The 17,737-nt window shown below is 43.2% G+C and overlaps 1 protein-coding gene across 8 annotated transcripts in view; it reads right to left on the reverse strand.

Moving 5' to 3' along the window:
- GUK1 (guanylate kinase 1) overlaps positions 1–17,737 on the reverse strand; it is a 51,831-nt gene that overhangs the window by 18,021 nt on the left and 16,073 nt on the right. For 7 of the 8 annotated variants that reach the window (XR_012157661.1, XR_012157662.1, XR_012157660.1 and 4 more), the window contains exons 2-3: positions 5,806–5,919; positions 423–464 (exon numbers count right to left, since the gene is read on the reverse strand). Coding sequence is in view for 2 of the 8 variants with exons in the window: in XM_073334826.1 (XP_073190927.1) it covers positions 423–464; positions 5,806–5,919 (156 nt within the window). In the remaining 6 variants the exon portion in view is untranslated. Of the gene's footprint in view, positions 1–422; positions 465–5,805; positions 5,920–9,773; positions 9,880–17,737 lie in introns of all 8 variants that reach the window. The other variant, XM_073334827.1, reaches the window with a different exon arrangement.

Below are 17,737 nucleotides of genomic sequence, written 5' to 3' on the forward strand. Positions count from 1 at the left end.
CAGCTGCTACCTCCTATAACAGTGGCAGCTGCATTTCATTTGAAGGTGAAGTGATCCCTGTGTATAGTTTGTATCTTCAGTTTATAAGACCCTTTGGGATCATTCAGAATGAAAGGTCCTATGTAAGTGTAAAACAGTTACTGGACACGTACTAAGTAAATACACTCCATAAATGCTAAGTAAATAAGGTCTGACTTCCCCACAACTGAACTTTCACACAACGTGCCCATAAACAACAAAACTTGCTCAAACATGTACTTATCTATTGGTTACAAGCCTTGTTTGCTCTTCATTGTCTACCAGCAAAACTGGCTACTCCTCTCAGGTTCTGCAAGCTTTTATATAGCAGGAAACGCCGTCCAGAATTCTCAGAGCAGTAGCCCTGCCTAATCTGACAATACACACAAGTGCAATACACTGACCTTTGCCATTCACTTCTCCGACTCTTGGCTGCCTTGTGGTATCTGTAAGCAAACACAATCTTTGTAATTTTGTAGTTCACCCAAGAATAAAATAATGTAAAAGCAATACATAGCCACTTACTCAGCAGCATACACAGGCTTCAATTCGATCACTTGGTAATTTGATTCTCTGTTTAATCTGATCAAAGTTTCTGGACCCAATTTGCATCATTTGTTTCTAGTTGCTTTAAGCAGGTATTATTAGATGATTCAATCATTACTTGTAGAGGGGAAGGATGGTCCAGTGGTTAGGGTGCTAGCTTGGGACTTGTGAGACTCAGATACAATTCCTTGTTCCAGCACAATCACTTAGGGCTTGTCTGTGCAGGGAAAAAGCCTGCATTAGCTACTCTGCTCTGTCTTCCCATGTAAACATTCTTACTGTGCACTAAGAATGCCTTGTGCTCATTAGCTTAATAAACTTCAGCAGTGCATTAAGATAAACTGCTTGAAAGAGTCAGTGTGGAGTAGCTACTGTGCTTTAAATTCACATCCTAGTTAACTGTGCATTAATCTCCTATGTAGACAAGCCCTTAGGGTATTGTAGTGAGGCCGTATGGTTCCCCGCAGCCCCGGAGAGGGACGAGCCCCTCTTGACACCAGAGTCGGCGGAGGACAGGAAGTCCCCCAGAGGTCAAGGCGCAGGACAGGAAGTATAAAAGCCCGACCCCAGAGCTCATTTGGGAGGCAGCTGGTAGAGAGGCCAGACACCTCTGGCCTACCTCCCGGTTGGGAGACCCCGACGACTTACAGCGGACCCGAGGACTGGCCTGACCTGCCGACTCCCGATGCCAACCAGAGCCTGGAGGAGCTGCCCAGCCTGCCCCTCGCCAGTTACCCAGAAGACCCCATGGTGCTTGACCCCCTGGAGGAGCAGCCTGGCCTGCCCTTCGCCAGTTATCCAGAGGAGCCCATGGTGCTGGACCCCCTGGAGGACACCGTCTGGACCCAGGTACCTCCAGAGTGGGAGTTTGGAAGTAGCCCGGGGGCAGCACACCCAGAGCCTATGTCAGTGTGTTGTGGCCAGGATCCCCACTGACTCAACAGCTGGTCTTCTGCCGCTGTTAGAGCCCCGGGCTGGGACACCGTGGAGTGGGTGGGCCTGCGTCCCCCCTGCCACCCAACTCTCCCAGGCCCTTCTGAGCCAAGAGCCTGGGCTGGTTGTTTACCTGCGTTTGCTCAGCCCCCTGAGGGCCTGAGCCGTTGTCTCTCTGCTGCCCGCCCTAACCCAGGCCTGGGCCTGCTAATTGCATAAACTGTTGCTCAGCTCCTGTCTAAGGGCCTGAGCCCTTGACTCGTAATTGCCTCCAACCACAGGCTGGGCGCAAATGACTGTCTGTATTTGCCTCTATTGCTGCCACGGTGAGAGACTCCTGCAGCCAGGCTAATTCCCTGTCAGCAGCTGGAAGGAAGTAGCGAGGCAGTGTGGCTCCCCGCCACTCCAGAGAGGGACGAGCCCTGGCCAAACGCCTCTACAGTTATGTACATACTACAAGCACTGCTGTAACTACAACACTTACGACAGCAATGGAAGGGGTTTTTCCATCACTGTAGTAAATCCACCCCCTTGAGAAGCAGTAGCTAGGTCGACGGAAGACACCTTCGGTTGACCTAACTAAATTGCACAGCTTGTGAAATTTTTCACAGCCCTGAGCGACATAGCTAGGTTGACTTACGTTTTAGGTTTAAACCAGGCTTAAGTCTTCCTGTGCCCTAGTTCCCCCTCTGTAAAACAGGGATAATTCTACTTCTCTACCCCACAGTACTGGATAAATTCTTTTCAAAAGACTGTGAGGTGCTCATATAGATAGATTTAATGAATAAGGTCAAATTCTGAATGAGATAGGAGACCAAGTTAGAATCCATATGGAGACCACTATAAATTGTTATTTTGAAGCACTACCATGCAGGGACGCTGGAACAATTTGTATACTGGGGGTACTGAGAGTCATTGAACCAAACTGTAAACTCTGTATATAATGGAAACTACTTCAAGCCAGGGGGTGCAGCAGGACCCCTAGTTCCAGCACCTATGCTATCATGTGCTCTGGAAACTGTGATACACCCTGTGGCAGTCAGCATGGAACACAGTATGAATGACTTATTTCACACTGATTGGAATGGACTTGATCAAAAGAAGGGTGTAGTCTCATCTATAAGCTTCTGTCCACGGATTATAAACTCGGAGGCAGCCTAGGGGCCAGACAAAGTTTATTTCTGTGCTGAATTTTGTGATGTGAGATTTTGTTGGGTTGCTAGAGACAAACAAAGAAGCATTATACAGGTATCAAAAGGAGACATTTTAAAGTCTTTTAGTCTCAAGCACTTTTAAACCTTTTCTGAAAGTCACAACATTCAGAGAGGAATTTGTGGAAGTCTGGGGCCAGGATTTTGCCAACAGCCTCCAAGCTACTGGTACAGAAAATTCCTACTACAGTAAAAATCCATTTGATAAGTAGATCTAAAGACACCACCCAAAGTCCCAGCAAAAATAAGCTACCCAGCAGAGCTGGACTTCAACATGAATGCCATTGTTCTCAAAGTCTTGAAGATACTTCTAAGTGGTCAGTTAAGGCAGTGGGTACTAACCGCATGTTTTGCGGTGAACAGGTTGTGCAAAAGAAGACTGGAAATTCAAGCCTAGCCATCCTCTGGAAATTCAGAATGCAATTCACCCAGGTTACAGTCTGAGAATTTGCATTATCATTAACATTCAACAGTCGTTTTTTTAAAAATTACAGAGCACAAAAAAATAGAACCACATTTTCCAAAGACGATTTTTAAAAATTGGTTTAAAGAAAGCAGTTAATGATCCAAGAGAACTGGGCTATACGAATGTGCATTCTAGACTGGAAATTGGCTATGTCTGGTTGCTAATATAGAAGGCCCTCAATCTAGACCTAAAACATGTCTTTTCAGGCAAGGAAGATCATCTGTATTATCCTTAGTCTTGATCCTGAGGTTCCATATAAACTGGGCCAAGACAGGGTGTTCATAAGGACCTTGTCTGTGGAACTCCTCTGCCTCTGAGGATGTCCTCTGGAACTCCTCCGTGGCATTTTCAAGGCTCAGCACAAGGCCTTCTTGTAACTACCAGCACATAGTTAGGCATTTGGCTTTCCCCTCTTTCCAATCAACTCCTCCCTTTTCTTTTTTGGATTCATTTTCTTTGGACCAAAGGGTCAGAGATTTGGGTTAACTTTTAAATCTTGCACAACTTCCTGGATAGCGTATCCAGTGATAGAGGCTTTATCAATCAAATACATTTTAATGCCTGTAAATGGGAGAGTTACATTTATCCTGTTCCATTTAAACATTTTTCATTTGAAATTGAATATCACAACTTCAAGTAATACATATCTTTTAGAGACTGTAATCACTTTGGGGCAAAGACTGCCTTCCCGTATGTCTGTATAAAACCTACCACTTGGAGAATGCTACTGGAAACAAGCAAATAAACATCATCTTCTTGTTACATCAATAAAGACAAAGCACAGATTATATCACAGGTCATCTACTCAGAGTCTAGTAGCAATGATCCAGCCGTGGGGTATTCATTTATTATCTAACTCCTTATCTTAGGTGACTGGCACTCACCTAAGTATCTGGGCACTAGAAAAGTATATATGATAAAGTCAACATTCACAGTTCTCCACATTTTGGAGGTAGATGGGAGGGACAGTAAATTAGCCATATAATAGGGCTATTTACATACTAAAGACATCCACCACACACTTCTCATGTAGAGAAAACAAAGACTGTTGTGTAGCTTACAATTCTAAGCAGGAAAATAAATCAATGAGCCAAAACGATCACTGGCACAAGCGGGTCGGTAACTCGGTGTCAGGATATAAGAATCTGAATAGAAGAGCAGAACTAACTATTCTGACTCACCCTAGCAGCCAGACCACGTAAGTCTCATTAAATCCACCCACAGGAAGGTTAAAGCAGATGGGGTCTTGCACAGAGGAATCCTAATCAATTCTCTTGGGGTGTTGTCAAGGTTCCTCCCCCACTCTGAACTCTAGGGTACAGATGTGGGGACCTGCATGAAAAACCTCCTAAGCTTATCTTTACCAGCTTAGGTCAAAACTTCCCCAAGGTACAAAATATTCCACCCGTTGTCCTTGGACTGGCCGCTACCACCACCAAACTAATACTGGTTACTGGGGAAGAGCTGTTTGGACGCGTCTTTCCCCCCCAAAATACTTCCCAAAACCTTGCACCCCACTTCCTGGACAAGGTTTGGTAAAAAGCCTCACCAATTTGCCTAGGTGACTACAGACCCAGACCCTTGGATCTTAAGAACAATGAACAATCTTCCCAACACTTGCACTCCCCCTTTCCTGGGAAATGTTGGATAAAAAGCCTCACCAATTTGCATAGGTGACCACAGACCCAAATCCTTGGATCTGAGAACAATGAAAAAGCATTCAGTTTTCTTACAAGAAGACTTTTAATAAAAATAGAAGTAAATAGAAATAAAGAAATCCCCCCTGTAAAATCAGGATGGTAGATATCTTGCAGGGTAATTAGATTCAAAAACAGAGAACCCCTCTAGGCAAAACCTTAAGTTACAAAAAAGATACACAGACAGAAATAGTTATTCTATTCAGCACAATTCTTTTCTCAGCCATTTAAAGAAATCATAATCTAACACATACCTAGCTAGATTACTTAAAGTTCTAAGACTCCATTCCTGGTCTATCCCCGGCAAAGACCCAGCATACAGACAGACACAGACCCTTTGTTTCTCTCCCTCCTCCCAGCTTTTGAAAGTATCTTGTCTCCTCATTGGTCATTTTGGTCAGGTGCCAGCGAGGTTACCTTTAGCTTCTTAACCCTTTACAGGTGAGAGGAGCTTTCCCCTGGCCAGGAGGGATTTCAAAGGGGTTTACCCTTCCCTTTATATTTATGACAGGTGTTTACAGGACACAAGTCGTATGTTTGTAAGTACAGTTCTGCTTTAGGGCTTTGTGACTTTAAGACTAAAGACAAACCCCAGGAAGGGATGACTCTGAACAACATCCATTGCATGCTGTGTTAGGGGCAGCATGAAGATACCAATCCCTTAAAAGGTGCAATTCTAATGAAGTTACTGGAGTCATGTCCATTTACACCAGTAGTAAAACGTGGCCCAAGTTATGTAAACATACTTACTAGCACATAAGTTAAGATCGCTGTTGTGGCTTGGGTTAATGGATCTAACATGCAATTTTTATGATTTGGGGGCTAACTATGTGCAAACTGCCACTGAAGTCCTGTAGCAGCTACGCAGTCAGGCCCTTAGCTGTTAAGCAGCTTCGGTTTCGCTTTCCCTGCCCCACCCGGCACAAATACTCACGAGAGACACTGAAGCCGAAGACATTGCCGTAGTCTTTAAGCAGCATTTTTAACAAAGTGCTCTTTCCTGCACCCGATGGGCCACTGAGAACTACTGGTCTTGGTCCTGTCATGGCTGCAGAGGGGGAAAAAAACAAACGCATCTCTTGGTTAGAAACACACAATCATAAGAAATGCCAGCTTTAGATTCCCGCAGATGCCTCATGCAGAGAGAAAGGTTTCTGTTCATTGCCTTCACTTACAAGCGACTGCGGCCAACTAAGCAATCATCAGCAAACAAATGGCACCACCTAGGGGAGGAAGAGGGGTAGCAGAAGAAACAGTAGCAGTGGAACTGAGATGAAATATGAAATCGGATAAGCATACATACCCACAATGTATGGCTGAAGTAACTAGTTTAGTGCTGGTGGTGAAAAGCGCTGGACTGACAGTCCTAGAGAGCAACATCCTCTATCCAGAGAGCAAACACTAGACGAGCAGCAACAAGACAAGATTTCCTCCTACTGTGCCTCAACCCTGACCTGGAGGGAATATCCCTAGGCCAAAGTGAGCTCAGTCACCAGGATCCAGTCAGTTATGGCCTCTCTACTGAGCCTGCTAACAAGAGGGACAGCTAGTGCCAAGTATGGGGCGAGTTCATTGTGATGTTGGCAAGTGCACTCAAGGAACTGAACCGAAATCAAACTCACTTTATATAAAGAAAAGGAGTACTTGTGGCACCTTAGACACTAACCAATTTATTTGAGCATAAGCTTTTGTGAGCTACAGCTCACTTCATCGGATGTATACTGTGGAAAATACAGTATGCATCCGATGAAGTGAGCTGTAGCTCACAAAAGCTTATGCTCAAATAAATTGGTTAGTCTCTAAGGTGCCACAAGTACTCCTTTTCTTTTTGCGAATACAGACTAACACGGCTGTTACTTTGAAACCTGTCACTTTATATAGTCCCAATGAGCAGCAGTCAGACGGATGCCAGTGGCTACTAAGCTAGGCAGGCTTCATCCTGAGAGCATAAGGTTCCCTTTTTCCCATTACTCGGCCCCTGAGCCATTTAGTCCCAAGGGATGGACTTTTCTCTAAACAGAAAAGGGACTAGTAGCAAGTTTGCGGGACATTATAAAGAAACATGTTTACATGGGTATTTGGTTTGTAAGTTGTCAGGGGACCCTTTTATACTCAATACCATGTTATTTTCCCCCAGTGTACTTGCGGTCTATATAAATGTCATCTGTTATCCCACTATAACACCTTGTACATACACAATGGGATGTTCGTTTACCACATGCGTTTAATAAAGGTGAGCAAAAACATCTGCACTGCAAGGTCTCAAGGAAGTAAAATCTGCTCATTTTTTTTCATTGATGCCAGTGGAATAACCCTTCCTGTTCTAAGTGACCCACCGATAAGAAACCTAAGTATGATGCAGCTTGGGAGGGATGGGGGAAGAGAATCCAACTCAGCCATAAAAGCTTGAATTACCAGGCCGGAGATGTAAAAGAAGAGCAACTGACCCAGGCACTGTGGATGTTGCCACAGAACTTTCATCGTGAACAAGCTGAACCGCTTATTTCAAAGAGGAAAAACCCCGGGAGACAGGCTTGTCTTAGGAGACTGGTAACACATTGCAGAGCCCTTCACCTTTACCAAATCCTGGCCAGGCTGGTAGTGACTGAAAACCATTACCCTCTGACAGCTGTTTGGTGGTCTGTCCAGTCTGCTTTGGACAAGAGTCCACCTAACCCCCCTCCACCATAAATAGTTGACAAACTCAGCAGAGGATGGAATGGGTCAGTGTGTCCACCACCACCTCATTGCTAGAGTTGGCCCCTCCAGGTCATACCAGAGGCACTGTGGTGATGGAAGCCACCGTTCCATGGCTAGGTGAGGACTTCCATCCCCATGGCTATCAACCACTGCACTTCCATCAGTATTGAGTTTACATGAAAGTTTACAAGAAAAGTACATCATGTTGCAACATTTTGGACCCTGTTATGAGGGTGCAAACATACCCCAACCTTGGAGAGAGTGGGTCTTTGTCTCCCTCTAGTGGTTGAGCCACACAAGTGGATAAGGGTCTACTACAGCTACAAAGTAGCAGAATTACTCAAGCTTGAGCTCCAACAGTAGAAGTTCCTGTACTGAAGGTTATAGGTTCAAACCTCAATGAAGTCTTTCCTCAACTAAAAGGTAAGACTCTCACCCCCACTACTCTTTCCCTCCCCGCCCCCCAGCCTTCCCCTAAATAACATCCCAATGTACATTCTGATCTCTGAATGCCCTCTCTCTGCAGACCCGGCCTCTTTTGGCTCAGCATCTGCAGGTGACTCTCAGCAAGGATCTTACTCTCATGCAGAGTAGAGGGAAGAGGGCTGTTTCAGACAGATGACAGAACTGAATAATATATATTTTAAAGTAAATAAAGCCTTTCTGTTGGTGGTCAGTGATAGATGGGCTGTTAGGACACACACACACAAAACCAGCCTTTTATCACAATTGGCAGGGAGCGAGAATTCCTTCACAATACTGAATTCCCAGTCTCCGTGCCCTTCGTCCCTCCACGGGCGAGCCTAGCTCGGACCCTAAACTGGAAGGTAGGCAGCTCCCCTACTCAATCCCATTGTGAAACTGCCTCACTGCACGACCTTGGGCCAGACACAACCTACCTGCGACTGTTTGCTTACCTGGTAGGGAGGGGGGGTAAGGAAAGAGGGAATGTTCACTTGCATAATTTCCTGGGGTGTGAGGTGCGTTAATAATTATCCAATGCTCGAACAGGTGCAGATGAATTGCATCCTGTATTGGCATGCAGAGCACCCCCAAAAGGAACAATCCTGCACAAGTAACCATTGCTGGACTAGAAGATTCAGCAGGTCTCATCTCAAACTCGGAAAGACACAAGCAATTAGCCACTTACAGAATTAGTTCCAGTCACATACGCACTGTAGGCTTACGTCATGTGCCGACTCAGACTCAGGGCAGGCAGAACAGAGCAGGTGGATTTAATTAAAAATTAATTTTAATTAAAAAAAGTTAAAGTTAAATTAGAAGTTAACTAAAAGCACTATTCAAATAGGGACTGTACCATTGTACTCTTATTAAAAACATAGCAACTGGAAGACGAAGAGACATTAGATTATTATTTAATTTATTCCCCAGGAATTGGTTCCTACAGCATATTTATTAGTGCTTTATCCTATCTAGTTTTTACCACTTCCCTTGGGATACACATCCATGGTTTAATAAACCTCACAGTTAGAATTTCAACCTACATTGTGTTTCCTTCCAGCCCTCAGTCTTTGGCGGAGTACCCGCTGAATGTCAAAAGTCATGCTAGATTCCAAAGTGGAGGAAATGCATTCCCATCCACTAGCTACTGAAGAGGCAACAGGATCTTAATGGTTGGAGCAGAGGATGAGGAATAAGAAGTCCCATATTTTATTCCCAGCTCTGTTGCTAACTCGCTGTGTGAACGTGCACAAGTCACTCAGTCTCTCTCTGCCTCAGTGTCCACTTTTCCCATCCATAAAATAAGGAAAACCGCTAAGTGATAGGGTCATGACGTGGCTTAATTAAAATGCTTTTAACAACAAAGAGGCTCTGCAAGTGCAAATTATTATTACTGTTTTGTTCTAGGAAAGCACCAGATATATAAGGCAGCTTTTTCTCCAGCCCTCCAAAAGCTGAACAACAACTAAGGCCACATCTACACTATAGACCTTACAATGGCACAGTTGTACCATTGCAGCTGCGGAGCAGTAAGGTCTCCCAAGTAGCCGCTCTACGCCGAAGGAAGAAAGCTCTCCCGTGGGCATAATTAAATCAACCCCAACACGCCCTGACACTCAAATGCCAACGTGGCTCTTTGCCGCTTATCTAGGCGTTAATAATTCACTCTTCACCACAGTATCTGCCTGCTAACAAGAATTCCTTAGGCTGCCTGAAACATAGAACTCTTTAGTCTCCTACCTGTATATGCCAGTCGGGAGTGCTTGGATACTTTTTATTCTTGCTGTCTCCTCTTTTACATTTTCTTTTCTCTGCTCGCATTTCTTTTCCTATCCGTTAACAGCCACTAACAGGAAAGGGAAATTTAAAGCAAACAACATTTGTTACAGGAACTGCACTCTATTCAAAACTGATCCGGAAAGGAGACAGAGATAATCGTGGTTACTTCAATAGCACTGGCATATTCGCAGCATTCCCCAATTGCATGCCTTACCTTTTACTTTTATGCCCTTTCAGTTGAAGTATAAAATCCAGCTCTTTGTAACAACAGCAAACTGATAATGTGAGTGAGCAGGCAGTAAGCTGAGCTATTTGTGAACCATCTAAATCCTTAATTACAGATTCTCCATCTTAAAAGAGCCAATGAAAACTCTCCGCTGATCTTTAATCTCCTCCTGTGGTTTCTCCCACTCTCCTACTATTCTTATTGCTAAATCTCCAGGCAAGCCCGGGTAACACTCCGGTAAATGCCAGCATAAGCCTTCCACATCAAAGCATACTCTGGTTTTTAAGAAATACAAAGGACCAACTTAAGTGACTGTTTATAAGTAACTGATCTGAAATATTACACATCCATAAAAAGAAACATCTTAGCAGCAAAGACATGATCATCTCTAGAAACAAGTACAATAGGGAAAGGGTTTGCTATTTAATTCAAGTTAAAAGAAGGAAATTTGGGTCAACTTTGACTGCATTCTATATGCTGAGCTCTCGGGCATAGCTGTAAAAAGACAGTTGGAGGAAAATTTAGTAATCAGGTCTTCATTTTATCTATATCTTTCTCCATAGATAGCACAGTGATTGCAGCTGAACTTGGCCAGATCCTGATCTCAGTCACATTCTGGATTTACACCCGCAGCTCCGCTGAGTTTAATTTTATACTGGTATAACACAGACTCGGGATCTACCAATACACAAGAATACAGTATAGACCCACTGCTTAGTGCTGTATGGGCATATGCTAGATTCCATGTCCAGCTCAGTCCTGCAGATAGATGGGGTTATTTTTGTAACCTAGTTTGAGTCATTACCTGGACTCTCACTGTGCCACGACTGATTTTTAAATGTTTCACGTCACTCACCATTTCTAGTTTCACCTTTGTGTAATCATACCAGTCTCCTCTAGCTGCTGTTTCTGCTGCCTGTGTTCCATTGCAAGTTTTATAAAGGTCACCATAAATATGCTTGCAAACCAATCATATTGAACAGGGCCTATGCCTATAGCCCAGTCTACACTGGCTGGAGAAATGCATTCGCACAGGGCTGTAGCTAGCACAGTCTGGTGCTACAAAGTGGACTAACAGTTCTTTACGTAAAAGAACAAACTATTCTACCCAAAACACGCCACGTTAAAAAAAAAAAAAATCTAACAAAACTGGCCTTATGAGGAACTCTACCAGCGTGAGCTTCCGGCATTATTGGGTACTAATGTTAGGGTTGACGGGGGAATTTGATATCCAACTAGAGGTCAATGCATGTTGGGTATTTGCATAAAATCTGAGAAGGCGCCAACGCAACAGGAACTTGGAATGCACCAAAGTACTGAAGGAACACAGGTAACCTCCCGGGCATTGCTCCTCCTGATATATGCCGGGATGTTGCTAGTAGAGGCAAGCACACAAGGCAATGCACAGATCCACAACATCTGCTATATGATGCAACACTGATGCTGAGTCGACCGAAGTCATGACAAAGTTTTCTTGCCCCTATTAAACCCCTAACATTGTCACTGACACACACAAGGGTTCATTTATGGCAACTGAGTGGAGAACAACCCTGTAGCATGTGTGCTCCAGCTCCCACCAGTTGAGCCCCTACCACTCAGTGCAGATCAGCCCAGGGCTACATGGTGTCACCTTAATCGACTCTGCATTGGAGTTGGCTGGTCTAGAGATGCAATGATCAAGTGGAACTACATCACTGACCCCCTCTGTGACTGCAGCAGAGAGCTTCCAAATAGAAAGCAGGTCCTGGAATGCCAGCTGCCTGAGCAAAAATGTCTTCCAGTGACTTGGTGGACAGCAATGATCAGGCAATCACACATGCACGGATGTAGCCGGAAGCAGTATGAGAACACAACAAGAAGATGGGTAACCATTTCTTTTTGCTATGCCCATTCACCATTGTATTTGAGCATTTTAGCTATTTAGAAGGCAGATCTGGGTTTGGGGTGGAGGTGTCATTACCTGCCCAAACTCAGAGGTGCTATTTCAAACAATGCATTCAGATGACAATACCCAGGGTCATCTGTACTGGACAGTTTATTAAACTATGCAGCAGGTCCCTCAAGTTATATATCTGGGATTCCCCAAAGCCATCCCCACTCACTGCCCTCTACCATGACCTGTCCAATCAGTACACTATCCAAGGTGTTATTTATTTTAATATGAAAATGAATCCATTTTACATCGTTCCCAAATTTTCAACATGCCACAGCTTCATTAATAGGAAAGGGTGTAGCTGCTTTGCAGAGATGTCAAGGAGAAGCAGAAAGGTTTGCCAGCGGGGTAGGGCAGAGCTGGGCCTTTTGATAGTCAAGAAGGCCAGGCAGGCATTTCTGGTTCATGGTACCCACGAGGCAGTTGAACCTTTCAATACTGGAGGGAAGATGTACCTCCTTTCTCTCTCCTTCTTTTGAGCAAAGATGACTAAGTTAGAGGGAGGGAAGGAGACTTACATTTCTTGTTCCCCCACCCCAGCAACTCTGAAAGCAACACACACAGCTGCTTTTTATTGGTATGGACACATCAGACTCGCATCTCCAACTGGGTGTTGCAGAACAAGACATTAAAGCCATTGCTTTTTCTTGGACATATCATTTTGTTTACAGCCTCCATCACTGCCTTTTGATAGGGAAGGGCTATAACTTTAATGCAGAAGCCACTCAGTTTCTCACCGGGTGGCTATGTAGAAGAGCCAGAAATATGCCCTGATAATTAAATGGATCCCATCTGAGATTTAAAAAGATGTTTGCATTTGAATGAAAAAAGAAAAATCCTATGGAGCAGGGTAGGATTTTTTTTTAATAAAGAGAGTGATAAAATGTGTAAGATTACATTAAAGGACAGTTTTAGTGACTCAGAACTGTTTTGCTGATTGAATTGCAGGCTGTGTTTTTAAATGGAAGTCATGAGTTATGAACAACACTCAAGATATCTGACATTTATGAGAGGTGCAGGAAATAAGAGTAAATCTGAGAACCAACCAGATAGGATGCACTTGGGCAACAGTTACTTATAGCTTCCATTTAGGAAATCATCCTTTAGGATATCAGGAAAGCATAAGAACAGTATGTCCATCTGGAGAGTGTCTTTCAGGAAAGTATCTAAAGTGCTTTATAAATATTAAATCTCATGCCATCAATAGGAGGCAAATATTAGATGAATTTATAGATAGATAAAAGAAATCAATGGAAGTTAGGAGCCTAAATACCTTTGTGGATCTGGGCCAAAAAGATTAAGTGCATGGCCCAAGGTCACACAACTAGCCAGTGGGAGAGACAGGAACATATAATCCAGGAGTTCTCTAACTACTACACACAAAACACCCCATCCCAACTAATTCTGAATCTGGATAGTCATTGAACGTTTTCTAACACTAACCCTTCTCTTCAGGAATCAGAATGTAAAAAGGGTCATGCCTATGTTAATATACACATTTTTAAAGGATGCTATTTTATACATTGTGAAGGACTGCCAACTACCCTGGAGGTCATTGCAGGTCTGATTCACAACCCATGCTGCTGAACATCACTATTGGAGTCTAGTTTCAAAAGAGAAAAGATAAATGAAGCAGAAGCAGGGATTTCCGCCCCAATTTGTTCCCACTTCTCCACCTTTGCTGGCAACCATCACAGCAGGCCTGTGCAGACTAAAAAGAGAGGTTGGGGTGGTGGAGGAAGAAGTGATATGTGAATTGCAAATAATGAAGCAATTCCTTCCATAAGATTAGATAGCTGAGGCAGTCAATGTGGGTGGCTGCTACTGAACATTTGTTAGGTCACTGCCACTTGGCAATGGTCACTGCTGGGCCAGTGTTTGCCAAAAATAGCATTTACTGTACCATTTGTGGAAGATGGCCTCCACGAAGTGCACTGCTGCGAAACCACAGGCTTTGTTTGGTCACCAACCCTGCTGAGAAACTGAACGGCATGAAGGTGGCAGTCTGACACCAGAGCGTAGATTTTACATCAGAGAGGGCAAATCCAAGTTCTCCAAGACACTCACAGCTGCTGGAGTTTTCTAGTTCTTTTGTGTGAGGTCTGATAGTGGCTCTTCAGGCCTCACACTGTGTTTACCTTACGTTTACCCATCACACGAGATTGGAGCCTTTGAAATGTTAAAAATTGCTAATGTCAAAGCATGGGTCATTGTGTTCGACAATGGAAATTCAGACACAATCTGCAGGTGCTATTCATCAAAACCCAAGTAGGTGAAGATGCTGTTCAGATGGTCTTCTGTGAGCAGGATCTATGCTGGTTTAAAGGGAATGACCCTGCATCTCTGAACACTCACAGGGGAGCGCTCCAGATGCAAGACAGAGATCCGCAAAGTTATTTTGGGTAACCCTGACAGACTTATGGAAAACTAGAAGATCACTACATCTCCACTGTCATTTTGGACTTACAAACTTTGACTCACCTGTTAATGTATTTTACCTGCTTTAACCTCTCAATAATTTATTTCTTTTCCTTAGCTAATAAATCTTCAGTTAGTTTATTAGAGAAATTGGTTGCCAGCATTGTCTTCAGTGTGAGATCAAGAGAATCCATTGATCTGGGGTAAGTGACTGACCCTTTGGGGTTGGGAGTAACCTAATGTGATGTTGTAGCGATCAACAATACGACGTCCAGTTTGTCTGGGTGGCACAGTAGGCTGGAGATCCTAAGGGGACTGTTTGTGACTCTGTGGGAAGACTAATGTAGTGATCCAGGAGTGCACATTTATTGCTGGCTTGGTGAAATCCAATTATAGAATATACAGCCAATTTGGAGTGTCTGCCCCATTTTCTGACAGTCTGATCTGAGATTGGCACTCATAGTTGTGAGCCACTTCAGACTGCGTGACAGAGTATACAGCTGAGTCCTTCACTGCTGTTGGTATTTTGGAGACATGTGCCTGGCACATGACTGTTCTTTCCCTGCTAGCAAGTATGTTAACCAGTAGCATAAATAAATGTCTCCTAGATGACTGATGAATATTTCACATACATCCAAGCAGACTTCCACTGGGGTACTCTAATATTCCATTGATTTTCATGGGGGAAGTGCACCACAGCAGGTAAGCCAGAGAACAGAAAAAGTTCAGCAAAACTAGTACTGATTAGCAAAGGCTTGAAGAGAGAAGGTAATGAAGCCATTTTAGGAGCAGAAAAGAAGATCAGAGGACAGTTTTTCTATAGCCTCAAGAGAGGTTTGTTGGATTAGACACCTTTAATCTCATTTCCTATTTTTAGCACGTTCTTTATAAGCACTACATCCCCACCCTTCTAAAGCATGGGACAACTGGTAGGGCCTTCAAAGCTCTGAAAGCTAATCTAGTTGAAGTTTTAAGTAATATGGTAAAAATTAATAATACTTTGCAATATACACACACAGCATTTTTGGGCTTCAAAGACATCAGAGCATAACATGGTGTCCTTCCGGCCCAGTGCAATAACTTAACTGAACAGTAAAGCATCATAACCTGCTGTTGTCCAGAGGAAGGCTGTTTAGGGTGGGGCATGCTGCAGAACAACTGTAGACAGCAATGTGCAATTGACACCATGCGCTCGGGAAACAGAATTGCTGCAGCCAGCTCACCTGCCAAGACTTGTGTTTAATTAGCATTCTGACAGCAGAATGGCCTGTGTGAAATTTTCATGGTGAACAGGCATAAGAGACAAGGAAGTAATCTAAACTGGTATACATTCAATTCTATCCCCCAAAGGGATCAACCTATTCTAGAGCTCCTCTTTTCTCGGCCCACTTGAAAGCCAAGAGAGTATTTTCAAGACCTCACGAGGCACAATGCTAATTGATTAAATCACTCCCTCCAGATACAATGATTTTTTGGAACCTGTGATGATAAAGTTAAAGGACCTGTGCAATGCCACTGAGTCAGCTACTCAAGAATAAACCTCCAGCATCAGGATTGTTATAAACATGACTAAAAATTCATTCTGGGTTGGAATTTGGTGTATTATGTCCCAGCAACTTCTTAAAAGCACAATGCCACAAACTTCTTACAGAGGTTTTAGTTTCTTATGTTCCAGAAAAGCAAAAACTAAATCAAACAAGTTTTGTTTTTTTTAAATCATCAGTTACAGACATAATTTTTGGCATTATTTATGTCGAAAATTCCTCGGTGTGGTAGCAATGAAAGTTTGCTGGAAAATGTATTCACTAAAAGGAAAAATCGTTGACATATGAAGTTATATACACATACAGCTGCACACTCACAGAGCGCTTCCTTGCTTCTTTCTTTCTGGTATTATAAAGTGCTCTCATGAGCTGTATGGATGGTATAGACGGTATAAAACACAGACAATCAATTCTTGGAATTCTCCAAACAGCAAAGGAAAAATATCCATAATAGAATGGCTGTGAGCACCATTAAAGAATCAACCTGTGTTAAGATAGAGGGAAGCCCTGCTCAAAGTCCTCAGACTGGAGTGAATAAAAAGGAGCGCCAACTCTCTGGGCAGCACAGAGGTTTTTACTGGGGAGCGTGAATATCCACAATATCAATTACTTTAATTTATCCCTAGCTCAATTTTAGAAGCATTTTTACCAATCTATCCAGTCAGCAACCTTGTAGTTTAACCCATATAATTAATACTTTAAAAGTATAAAGAAGTTCAAGCTAAATACTTCTACTGCCTGAACCTTATTGGCTTAGGTTCTTGTTGGACTCAAACTCCTCATTCTGCTGTTCCTCTAGAATTGTGCACTCCTCCTTTTCTTTCCCAGTCAGATACCAAAAAATATCTATTTCTGATCTCTGCTCCATGACCAATATCTGCAGGTGTCTGCTGATCCTAAAGAGATTTATTTTTGACTAGTCTCAAAAAATACATGTTTCTAAGCCATCCCATACTGGGAGATTATTGGACTGTAAGACCAGTGATTTGATTAACTTCTTGCTTTCCACTCCACAGTCTCTCATTGCAACCATGACATGAGTTTAGTGATTCTCCTGCTGGTAATAGCTTATGTAAAGTGATCACTTTACATAAGCTATTACCAGCAGGAGAGTGGGGTGGGGGGAGAGAAAACCCTTTGTAGTGATAAACATCCATTTTTTCATGATTTGTGTGTATAAAAACAAACATCTTCTGTATTTTCCACAGTAAGCATCCGATGAAGTGAGCTGTAGCTCACGAAAGCTTATGCTCAAATAAATTGGTTAGTCTCTAAGGTGCCACAAGTACTCCTTTTCTTTTTGCGAATACAGACTAACACGGCTGTTACTCTGAAACCTGTCATTATTCTAGAACAGGACACCCTTCCCATATAGCAATGTGGGAAGGGCAGGCTGGTAGAGAAACCCTGCACAGTAAGCTTGTGTTTTGTTTTCAATATAAATTATTTTCCTGTACCTCTAATCCAAGTGGTTTTAACATCAATAGGCCTCAGGATAGCCTGCTGGCAACAAGCCGAAAGGAAACAAAGGCTTCCGCTGTCTATCTATATGGAAATAATTTAGTAGAAAGGCTTTGCAAAGCTCAACAGAAGAAGAAGTTATCTGAATCCCTATCATCATCAGATTGCAGCATACTTTTTAATTGGATCACCTCATATCCAGCCACACAAAATTTAAATTAGGAAATAAAGAGAGGCTATTTGCCCCATGTTACCATATGGTCTGATTCACAAAGGATACATAGACACATAAATAGCTACAAATGGAGGGTGGCCTGCATTCCTAACTGTACTCCCTGCTGGG

Source organism: Lepidochelys kempii, chromosome 2, assembly GCF_965140265.1.
Source record: "Lepidochelys kempii isolate rLepKem1 chromosome 2, rLepKem1.hap2, whole genome shotgun sequence".
NCBI lineage: Eukaryota > Metazoa > Chordata > Testudines > Cheloniidae > Lepidochelys > Lepidochelys kempii.